This window comes from Meleagris gallopavo, chromosome 1, assembly GCF_000146605.3.
Source record: "Meleagris gallopavo isolate NT-WF06-2002-E0010 breed Aviagen turkey brand Nicholas breeding stock chromosome 1, Turkey_5.1, whole genome shotgun sequence".
Lineage (NCBI taxonomy): Eukaryota > Metazoa > Chordata > Aves > Galliformes > Phasianidae > Meleagris > Meleagris gallopavo.
In genome coordinates this window covers 152,492,672-152,504,847 of record NC_015011.2, presented here as the reverse complement: position 1 = coordinate 152,504,847, position 12,176 = coordinate 152,492,672, and the positions used below count along the sequence as shown (strand labels likewise).

Genomic DNA, 12,176 nt, shown 5'->3' with positions numbered 1-12,176 from the left:
TTGTAAATCCAAGAGTTATTGGGGTTCTTTTTTTAGATGATTTACAGAAAGCTAAGCTGGACAAAAAAAGTATTGTAACTCTAGCCCTGCAAAAATACATATCTGCCATGTCTGCCATTTGTGTTAAGCAGCAAACTAGACCCATAGATTATCTGGACCTTGCAATGTAATTAGACACTTTTAAAGAGCAAGACATACATACAGTGAAAAGGAGAGCTATAAAGCAAGATGGGAACATATACAGAATGCAAATAGTTAATAGTGAACTGCCATAACTTTACCATCAATGTTTTAGATTGGTGTACTATATCTTATTTTATATATATATATATATAAACATGAAATCATTAAGAAATGTTAAACATTTATATGCTTTACAATGGGATCTTTTTCAAGGAGAACCTTAACTGTTCCTTCTATAAATATGTTTGACCTACTGCATTATACAATGCTTACGTATTACTATTAACTTCATATTTTATTACATACACATTGTCTAAATATGCAGTATATGACTCTTACCACATAACAACAGAGATGAATTCATAACACCTCAAAGAGACTAAAATTTGATAAAGTTGTGTTTGCTTTAAGTAGCTATCCTTTTTCATAATGGTTGCAACCTGCCAAAGTCCATAACTGCACCTTCTGTGTTTACATTTGCACTACGTATTACTGATATGTTGTAATGTTATATTCAAGACAAATACAGAAAAAAAAAAGAAGGTGTTTGTACTAAATTTCATGCAGATCCTATGCAAAATTAGGATCAGGCAGACTGAAAAACTTCCTGCATTGCAGTCAGCTTGTACATAACAGGAATATTGGAGGAAAGTTTTGATGACGCACAAATGCTTGTTTAGGTTTCCTAAGGAAAAAAAATTACAAGGTATTTATGTTTGCTTTATTAAGATACCTCTATTTTTCTGCTCCACAGCCAACTGTTTCTCAAGTGTTTCCCTCAGTTCTCGTTCCCTGAAGAGCTCCATCTTCAGCTCTGTCTTTTCCAGTTGGACTTGTTTCTCTTGAGCTCTGGCATTGTCTATAGCAACCTTTAGTAGACCCTGTTAAAAAACAACAACAACAACAAAAAAACTTTGATATCGTAATGTTTGAGGAATTTTACAACAGATGACATAATAAAAAACTTCTATTATTTATATCTGATTAGTCATATGAGATTCCACAAATGAAATAATCCTTTTACTGGTTCGAAGTTTCCCAGTTATCAAGAGCAAAATCTAACTGGAGTGAATTTTAACAAGTGGACAAAAAATCTTTAAAAAAGTGGAGTCAAGTTTTCACAGAAGATGCAAGCTGATCTTCAAATAGATGTAAAACTAATATGAAAAAGTTATAGGGATAGGTTTATTCTTCATGGAAGATAAAAGATAACAAGCCTATACAAGCCACTTGCTAGTGACAACAAAAAGAGCTGTCTTATTGACAGCGAATTGTCAGTCTCATTATTTATCAACTGAAGAAAGGCAAATTCAGTCTCCAGTACAACTCCTTATTGTTGTTCATTATTACTACATTCCATATTGTTTCTGACTAAGATTAAGTTGTTGATATGTTAAGCAGAGGACTACATTTGAAAATATCAAACAAGAGTAACTCAAAAAAATGTGCTTATAAACATGATTTCAGTTTTAGCAGTTTTCTTTAAAAGAACAAAATAACTAAAACACAAAGATATTTTCTGTTGACCGTTAAACTTAGATGACTTCTAAAGAAAATCATATAAAGCTAAATACAAAGCTCCAAAGGCAAATGCAAAGTAAAATAGATTTTTAATATTATCATTCACTTGAAATCCCCTTCTATGAATCATAGAATCCTTAGAGTTGGAAGGAACCTTTAAAGGCCATTTATTCCAATTACCCTGGAATGAACAGGGACATCACAGCTAGATCAGGTTGCTCAGGGCATTATCCAGTCTTGCCTTGGATGTCTCTAGGGATGGGGCATCAACCATATATCTAGGCAACCCATTCCAGTGCCTCATCACCCTCACTATAAAAGACTTCTTCCTTATATCCAACTTAAATCTACTCTCTTTAAGCTTGAAGCCATTGCCACTTGCTCTATTACCACAGACCCTGCTAAAGAGTCTGTCCCCTTCTTTTCTGTAGCTCTCCTTTAGAGACTGACAAGCCGCTATCACGTCACCTTGGAGCCTTCTCTTCTCCAGGCTGAACAGCCCCAGCTCTCTTAGCCTATCCTCATAGGAGAGGCGTTCCATTCCTTGGATCATTTCTGTGGCCCTTCACTGGACACAACCAACAGGTCTATCATCATAGAATCATCATAGAATGGCCTGGGACCATAATGGACCACAATGATCACCTTCCTTTCATTTCACCATCCTTTATGATCATAAAGGACCACAATGATCACCCAGTTTCAACCCCCCTGCCACATGCAGGGTTGCCAGTCACTAGACCAGGCTGCCCAGAGCTACATCCAGCCTGGCCTTGAATGCTCCAGGGATGGGGCATCCACTACTTCCTAGGGCAACCTGTTCCAGTGCGTCACCACCCTCTGAGTGAAAAACTTCCTCCTAATATCTAATCTAAACCTCTCCTGACTCGGTTTAAGACCATTCCCCCATGTCCTATCACTGTCCACCCTTGTAAACAGCCGTTCCCCTTCTTAAGCTTCCCTTCTTAAAAGCTCCCTTCAAGTACTGGATGGCCACAATGAGGTCTCCCAGGAGCTGTCTCTTCTCCAAGCTGAACAAGCCCAGTTCCCTCAGCCTTTCCTCATAGGAGAGATGCTCCAGCCCTCTGATCATCTTGGTGGCCATCCTCTGGACCCGCTCCAAGAGCTCCACGTCCTTCCTGTATGGGGGCCCCAGGCCTGGATGCAGTACTCCATATGGGGCCTCACAAGAGCTGAGTAGAGGGGGACAATCACCTCCCTTTCCCGCTGGCCACCCCTTTTTTAATGCAGCCCAGAACAAAGTTGGACTTCTGGGCTGCAAGTGCACATTGCAATGTGTATGTCTCTCTTGTACTGAGAACTCCACATCTTGATGCAGTACTCCAGGTGAGGCCCCATCAGAACAGAGTAGATGGGCAGGATCATGTCCCTCGACCTGCTGGCCATAATTCTTTTGATGCAGCTCAGAATATGGTTGGCTTTCCGGGCTGTGAGGGCACATTGCTGGCTCATGTCCAGGTTCCCATTTACCACTACACACAGGTCTTTCTCAGTTGGGTTGCAATCAATCCTTTCATACTCTAGTTAGTAATGGGGCTTGCCTCAACACAGGTGCAAGACCTTGTGTTTGGATTTGTTGAACCTCATGAGGTTCACCTGGGCTCACTGCTCAAGCCTGTCTAGGCCCCTCTGGATGGTATCCCATCCCTCTGGTGCACTGACCACACCCCACAGCTTGATGTCATCAGTAAAATTGCTGAGGATGATTCAGATAGGAATTATCATATCAATACCTGCCTCTAGTTTATGTTGGAAGTCTAGAGTATTTTAATCTCCTCCAATTCATCTTACTTGGACACATGATACATCCAAATCACGAGTAAAAAAAGCAGATACAGAGAAATTATATAAAGAGTACTTGTAGATTAAAAGCATATTGTCAAATGATTTCAAAGATTCAAATACCTTTCCCAAATTCTTGCTATTCATCTTATTTAAACATAAAACCAAGCCGCTGAAACAACTGCCATCTTTACTCAGTTCAACTACATTCATGTACATGTTTCTTCTTCATCAGGAATAAACAATTAGTAACAAATGAAAGAGATCATTACATCAAGTGCCCTTTTAGATCACCCCAATTAAAACTTTAGTTTAGCTGTATTTTAATGCTAAGATACCAAATTCTAATTTTCTGCTCTGATTGCTCGTTGACTTATCTTTGAAAGATGCACTCCTAGTGCAAAGTCTAGAGATCATTTAGCAAGATGCCAATGTTGGCACCACTTAATGTGTTGATTGGTTGTATTATCAGTAGCAGTTTAAAATAAATTACTGTTGAACTATTATTGTCCTTGGCTAACAAATATTTTTGTGTTTTTAAATATCCATGAATGAACATGGAGAATAATTCTAGTGTAACACAGACGTGTAGTTTTATATTAAAATTGCTGCATAGTATGAAGCTGCTAAAAACATATTACATTTTCTATTGAATTTCTGCACCATACTTCCTCCTTCAACCTTTCATTTTTTTAAACCCTCTGCTAATGTAGCTAATGGTAATACATTACCTATTGCTCCTGATTATGTCTGAAAAATATTAGCTTTTTGGAGCCAAGACACACTAGGGACTACTTATAAGCTACACAAAATTAAGTTTCATTTTTAGAAGTTAAATCAGTGCACATCAGTAGGCGTCCAATGTAGAAAAAAATCTGCACTAGAGCCAAACTGATGCATATGCAAAAGTGCTGTTGCTGCCAATGACATCTCTAATGCAAAAATACTGGAAACATTCAGTATCTCTTCAGTATTTGATGAAGAAGGGTTGAGAAAATCAACTAAAAAGTACAGCATCTAAAAATCATCAGTGCCCTCTGGAACAGGAATAGCAATTTCAGAGTTGCATGAAATTCTATTAATTCTCCCAGTGGATCATCTGTAAAAGATTATACAAAATACAGTATGTCCAACTTGTATTTGCTATGGCTAATCCTCTAACCTGATATTAAATCAATATGCTGCCAATGACAATGGGAAGTGCAGTGCAACACAGGACATTAACAAAAGAAAAATATTTCCCTTTAGGGAAGGTCAGATGTTATGGAGGCTGGATAATGATAATTGTAGTGAACATGCTCAGGTTCCAGATTTGTTTTTAATACAGTATGGCTCTATCAGGAGCAAGGCTTTAAACATGGCATGCCAATCCTCCTGTCTGTGTAGCTGTTATATATATATATATATTTATATATATATTTGTTTTGTTTTCTTTGTTGATTTGACATTTTCCACTGATAAGTCTTCTAGAAATATTCTAAATAAAAAAATTAATTTGATGCATGGTCAATGTTTCTTCCCATTCACTGACTAATAGTTATCTCTAACATACCTGTAAACACGATCTTGTTAGGACAGACTACTGATCTTTTACAAATTAAATGCATCTCTATCTTAAAGCCAGTATTACCCATCTCTATTAAAAATAAATGAATAAATAAATAAAATCATGTGTTGACTATAGAGGAAAAAAGGTATTTAGAAGTTCCTTCTCATTCTAGCTACTACTTTGTGTTATGGATTACACACTTAGCTACATAGTTATTTGTGACTTTAAAATGGCCTTCCTCGTTCATCTAGAAGACTTACTAGTCTGTCTAGAAGACATTGCTTTACTTCCAGTAATTGCCCATATAATTTTTATGCTTTCATTATTGAGGAAGTAAAAAACAACTGCATATAAACAATTTATAGTAACCTTTACAGGTTAAATTCTGAACATTTGCAATTTGAATCTGACTGCTAACCTAGTAACATGTGCAAAGGAATGTAACACAGCATGACTATAACTACAGATGACTCTAAGAAAGACATTTTTGTAATATCTTAGATTGAAAACCTCCATCATTGGTAAAAACATGATATTGTTCATTACTATTTTCTGTGAAAAATAATTTTCTCTTTAGTTTTATCAGAAGACAAATAGCAAAACACAAAGCGAAACTGTGATTTTTACTTTACCAATGTTTGTACTATTTTTCTCTTGTGCACTTAGTCACAGATGTGCAACATAGTGCAACAGCACAGGAGACTCACAACAATAAAGCCAGTTGTTCTCTTTGTTTTCACAAGGGAATTCTGTGTGCAATCATACATTTCTTTTATTAACATCAATGGGATACTTGTAGTCTATTATGCATATTTCTCTGAAAAATACTTAGCAACAAGACTGTGTCAATGGAAAAACATAACTATCAGTGCAATTAATTCATCACTTAGTTATTAACAGAAAATCAGCCCATGGTCAGTAGGTATTTAGACTCTAAAAGCCTAAAATAGCATTACTATTATCCAGGAATATTGCAATATCATGAAAGGCTGTGGCTGTAACATATTTTGGCATAACTGGGTCATGACTCCAACAGGTGAATTTATGTGAAAGACAGGGAAATATTTTCAGCCTTCTTACTAGTACCTACATATCATTTTGCTGTGATCCACCTTCCATTACCCTTTATCCTCTCTGAAGTTGCACACAGACTTTCAGAATTTAGTCTGGAAGAAATTAACAAATATACAGTGGAAAGGAACAGACATATCACTTGTTTAAAGTTCTCTGGGGAAATTTATTTTCTCTTCCTCTTAAATGTGTAGATATACAGCTGAATAAGAAAATATGGCCCCATCTTATTTGTTTTATTTGTGTATTTAATTATATTTTGTTAGTTAATAATTTATATCTATCCCAGCAGTTCCCAGAAAGACTTAACCTTGCTTGTTCCAAACTCCGTATATTTTGATTATCTTTCTTTAAATGTACAAATAATTGAACATTGTTCATTGTTGAGTTTTTGTTTTTTGTTTTTGTTAGTGGTGCTTTTTTATTTTAGTTTTTATTTTTTCAATAAATATTTATCAAGTCCTGGTTTCAGCTGGGATAGAGTTAATTTTCTTGATGTTGTGTTTTGGATTTAGAGATGTTGATAACACATTGACATTTTAGTTGTTGCAGAGCAATGCTTATACACAGAGTCAAGGATTTTTCAGCTTCAGGTACTGCCTCCCTGAGTGGAAGCAGGAAGGGGCACAAGGAGTTGGGAGGGAACAACACTAGGACAGCTGACCTAAACTGGCCAAAGGGATAATCCATGTTTTGGATTATGCATACATCCATCTCTTGACAACAGCAATCCATCAGTGAGCTATTAGCACTGTCTGAGCTGAAACCAGGGCACAGGGAGGAGGGCACAATGCAGTGCCAGCTCAAGGTATAGCAAAAAACTTGTATGTATTTTGACATAATGGCTAAACACAGTTTTGTGAAAAGCAAAAAAAAAGTAACCTTGTTTTCTGTTACGGTAAAAGAATTTGAGAATAGGTTTCAAGATTGCCAGAAAAAACACTGATTTTTTGGTACTTTTGCAACTCCATTTTCATTCAACAATACATTTTTGAAGTGGTATGTATAGATTTGCAATGAGATATTCAACTAAAAAATCTGATCATGTCTCTTTACTAGACTTTTGTAAGAGAAAAATAACCCTCACTTCACAGTCATGCCTTATTCCTGTCATTCCTTTTGTACAATTTATTTATTTGTGAACAATTATTATGAAGAACAAAGCACAGAAGAGTAAAATTTCATAAAAAAATCTCAAATGCATACCTTGAGAACTCACTAAGAATTGGAACCACTGCTATCAAATCACTGATGCATTAGTTTCACAAAAACTGGTCACATATCCCACTAGTTTTATGGGTTTTTTGCTCTTTTTAATTACTGTTTTAATAAAAATATTAACAATTAAAATAAGTTTTGTTACTTACATACATTAACTATATTATACACTTCATGAAGGCTGCTCCAAAAGTAATTTCTCCTGTGTTATTACATTGGCTTACAACATCAGAGGCAGATGTTGGTATTGGCAGTAGAGGTTGAACCTTCCCACCAATATTCTGTTACATGTTGTTGCTGTGTGACAGATAGCAGCAGAGGGGCAGACATAAAATGGCATCTGATATGGAAGTGTATATGAAGCAAAGTGGTGTCATTGAACTCTTCCTTACAGAAAAAATGGCACCCACTCACACGATGATTAACTCTTGCTGAATGTTTATGGAGACCAAACAGTGGATGTGAGCACAGAGAAGTGTTAGGTGGTGTGTTTCAGGAGTGGCAACACGTGACAGTGGGTCACCTCTACTGGTGCAGGTCTTGATGATCACGGCATGCAGGCTAAAGTTCATCACTAATAGAAATGCATAGCTAATGGTGTAACTATGTTGAAAAGCAGTGTTTTGTAGCTGGGAATTTGTTCTATCAAACAGAGGTACTGTACTCATTGTATCTATTGTAGTTTCCATGAAAATAAGTAGGAGGCATTGCTTTTTGAGTGACCTACATGTACGTGATCCAAGACAATTCCTCTTCACACAGTGAGGCCCAGGCAAGCCGAAAGGTTGGACACCAATGGATTAAGATTTATTCATTTAGATTTAATACGCATGGAAGACTTGCTTAGTGTTTTGTAGACAATTTTAAAGGAAGTAAACAGAGTTACATAAGTTAAATCGACAGGCATTACCTAAATTCATCAACATCTGCACAACTTTTTGCACACAGTTTTCAAGTATCAAAAGCGTTCACTAATTTTCTACTTAACTCAAAAGGACTGTCCCCATGGCTCCTCCTCACTCTGACAAAGTTCAATATCAGAGTTTCTGTTGCCCATAGATACCTTGACTCTGTTCTATTTTAAACCAGGACAGACTCTACATATTTTCTTCTGGAGGCACCCAATTTCTATATTATGCACACAACTGAGTCAGGACAGTAGATCATAACACCATCACATCCTCACAGGTTTGTGTAGCCTGAGGTTGCTTGCTTATGTAGTAATATGACCTTCATATTTCTAAAATATAGACATTCTCCACCACAACATGAGGCAGGTCACATATGTACCCCAATTCTATGATCTAATGAAGGTACATTTCATTTGCATTTCACACGCAGATTTACATTTGTCCTGTGATATGTCTGTGTTTTGGTCATGTGTGATGCTTGGAAAAAGAGAACAGCAAAATCATTCATCTAGACCTTGGCTAGATTTTTGCTGTTTTCTTATTCAAAAGAACCTTAACATCAGAGGCAGGGAACAAACTGTAGGCAAAATAATCCTTTCTAGAATGTTGGATCTGCTCAGTTGCTAGTAACCTATTCTTAGTGTAGCTGGAACAAGAGAATGGTGAGGAAGGTTGATGTTCCACTCTTCTTTGTAATTTATACCTCTGTACTGAAAAGGATGTGCCTGGACTAAAGGAGAATAAAGGAAAATTGACTTAATGACAAGAGTTCTGTCTCATGTACTGAAGCATCATGGTTTTCAGCTGGTACTTACGTATTTCCTAATAAAGTCACAAACCATATTGTGAGCAGTGACCATAGTACAAAAGTTCCCTGTTTCACAAATCCTGTTAAGAAGTTTGAACTTGTACCTGTACTTCAGTTATGAAACTGTTGGGCCATAGTTCACTTAAGTATCTGTGGTAGTCCTTTCATTACAATTACCACAGAATGTGGAAAACACTGTTTAAATGTTATTGATAAGAGAAATTGCCACTATGCATAGGCTATTATAATAGCCTCTATTGTTTTAAAGAGAATACTTATCATTTTCTATCAAGGTAGGAAAATCAAGTTAGCTAAATATATATATATATATGTATAGGTACATATAATAAAGTATTTTTTTATATAGTCCTGATAGGGATTTAAATGTATGGGAAAAAAAATAACCAACAAAAAACATGCCTTGATAGTATGTGAAAGGGCTCCCAGATATCTGTGGAAATAATACAGTGAGAACACAGAGACATATTGAAAAATCCAAATGGTTTTACATGCAACCCGTTTACCCTGAGAGGTGATTTCATGATGTTGAAACTCAAAGTAAGGAACAGTAAGTCAAAAAACACAATGAAAAAAAGCAAAAAGAAGTCTCTAGTTTCTTTACGATCTTGGCTCTCATTTTATCTCTTCAACACATAAGATTAGTTTTAAAAAATAATTTTAAAAAAGCAATGAAAGCAATGACCGAGTTTCATGTTCATGTTTTCTGTAAAGCAACACTGAATGCATTCTTGGCAAATTAATCCTAGTCATTTATCCTGAAGTTGTGCAGCACTCTCATATTCAATCACGAGATTAGCTAACCTGTTGATGCTGAATGCCTTGCTCATTAGGTTGCTGTCTAGAAACATTGACTGCACACATTTGTCAAAAAAATTACTAGGAACTTTACTGTACATGCACGCACAGCTAAAACATTAGATAGTTTATTAACTTTTTTTATACCTTTGAAAAAAAATATTCTTTCTAGATTTCAACTGGTCTGCTAGAAGAATGCTAAGTGTTGCAGAATTACGTTTTATAATTTATGTAAAATCTGAAAATTACAAGTACTAAAATAAAAACCCACACAAAAAAACCTACACAATTTACAATTATGTTCTTTTGAATCATGCAGATATAATACTTTATTTCTAAATAGCAACTGTGTTTTATCTTTTTTCATTGTTAGAACTCAAAACATCACTAATAAAGGGATCCTGTATACTTTTCATAAAATAAGTCCAAAGGGCTATAAAGTTGAAAGAGTTTGCTTAGGAAAACAAAGCAAAGAGGCCTTGGCCCTATGTTGTGTAGTGCTTGCTGAATATAACAGAAATGACCTGACACATTTGCAGGAAAAGAAGTATATTGGAAGTTAAAAGCTGCACAAACAAAGGTTGTATGTAATGAGTACAATATGGCTGCATTATTTCCTGCACTAACATTTTGCTTCTTCATTCAAAATACTGCTGCAAAAATTGCACCTGGAGAACACATGATCACTGAATTTGTGGGGAAAAAATTCTTCATTCTAATATTAAACACTAACATCTAGGCAAATGTATACCTTGAACAATATTTGAATCAGGCTGTATTATACACACAATAGACATTCTGACTATTGAATAGGAAATCTGCAGAAAATTTGGTAATACCCTTTGAAGTCTATTCTTTGAAGACAGTACTTTAAGTGAAATGAGCTTACTTATAAAAGAAGTGCTTTTTTGTGACTGCTTTTATGAGAGACACATTTCAAATAGCTTTAAATATCATTTCCACCTTGGCACTCCAGCAATTTGAAATAACTATTTATTAAAGAAATGTTTCTCTGTTTAATAAATGAGATAAACCTAAAAAGTAAGAATACATTTCATTAGCCTGTAATAAAAAGAGCATTTAAGACCAATGTTGTTAAACATCCCAATGCCATTTTCATCAAATTCTCTGCTGTGATTTAATACACAATCTATTTTTTTATGTGCTGTAACTGACAGCTTCTAAATTCATTCATTTGTTGCGGCTTCTTTAAATCCCAAATTACTAGAAAGTTTCAGCAAATTAGTTGATCCAAATAATCTTATGAACTGATTAAGCTAAAATTGTTGTATTAATTTAGACAAATCTGAACAACTGGCTCCTCTCCACTCCTTTAAGCTGATCTACAGAAAGGCCTACCTGGATGTTAGTCAGAAGGGTCTCTATGGAGGACAATCCATCAGGGAATAGAAAAGGAGATGGAAAACCTGGAGGTAGTGGCTGCCCATGCCCAGTTAGAGAAAGTTTGTCAAGGCTGTCTCTTGCGGTTGGTGTGGAGAGCGGGGTCTCATCTGTATGTGATTGAAACAAAAATATAGAACAAGTTACGCTTGTCTGTTTTTATTAGACTTCAGTAATGGCTTCCCTAGTGGTTTCCAGAACATTTATTGCAAATTGGTTCCTGCTATCAGGAGAAAATGCTTTCTGCTGAATTTTCTTTAATGAAAAAGCTGTGGAGATACAACAAGATAACATTAATGAGTAACTTTATAAGCCTTTTAAATGCAGTCTCTAATGAGACTGAGTTTACAGTGCCATAGAATCTTTTTAAAACAAATATTATCTCACATATACTTGTGATAAAATATTCAAGCTGACTTTATGGGCACCTTACCAATTATCTCATTTTAGTTTGTGTTCTATTTGAACTGACAATAGAATATTTGCTAGCATGACATATATTTCATATACGAGAAAGATTTGAATATGAGGTTTGCTATACAATTAACCCTTCCCACTCAATGCTTTCATTTACAGGTTAGAAGATTCTGCAAGCAGAGAAAATCTACAGATTGTCTAGGCATTTTTAATCAAAAAAGTATACCTGATTCCCACAACTGAAACATGCTCTGAACAATAAATGATATTAACAGCATGGTTATAATCACTGGCCTAATTTTTTTTAAACACAGACATGTTCTAACAATTAGTGTTCAACTCCTTAGTGGGATCATCATAACAACCAGATCTGATCAGTTGTGACATCACAATGGGAGAAAACTCCCCGAGTCTGAAGACTTCTAAGATTAGTGTTTCATAGATAATCTGTGAGTGGATTATAAAGTAAGTGAAGGAA

The 12,176-nt window shown here is 35.6% G+C and overlaps 1 protein-coding gene across 1 annotated transcript; it reads right to left on the bottom strand.

The window, feature by feature from the left end:
• Positions 1–878: 878 nt before the first annotated feature.
• DACH1 (dachshund family transcription factor 1) lies at positions 879–12,060 on the bottom strand. The gene is made up of 3 exons (XM_019610826.2): positions 11,925–12,060; positions 11,240–11,391; positions 879–1,064 (listed from the first exon to the last, which is right to left on the bottom strand). Exons 1-3 carry the CDS (start codon positions 11,974–11,976, stop codon positions 894–896), a joined length of 375 nt encoding a protein of 124 aa, XP_019466371.1. The 5' UTR covers positions 11,977–12,060; the 3' UTR covers positions 879–893.
• Positions 12,061–12,176: the final 116 nt, after the last annotated feature.

Bases quoted from the DNA above. Each gene is read 5' to 3' on its own strand.
- DACH1 (XM_019610826.2), bottom strand. From the start codon at position 11,976: ATGCTGTTAATATCATTTATTGTTCAGAGCATGTTTCAGTTGTGGGAA. The intron at 11,392-11,924 runs GTATACTTTTTT...AATCACATACAG, and splicing joins GTTTCAGTTGTGGGAATCAG to ATGAGACCCCGCTCTCCACA. The intron at 1,065-11,239 runs GTAGGCCTTTCT...GTTTTTTAACAG, and splicing joins CCCTTCTGACTAACATCCAG to GGTCTACTAAAGGTTGCTAT.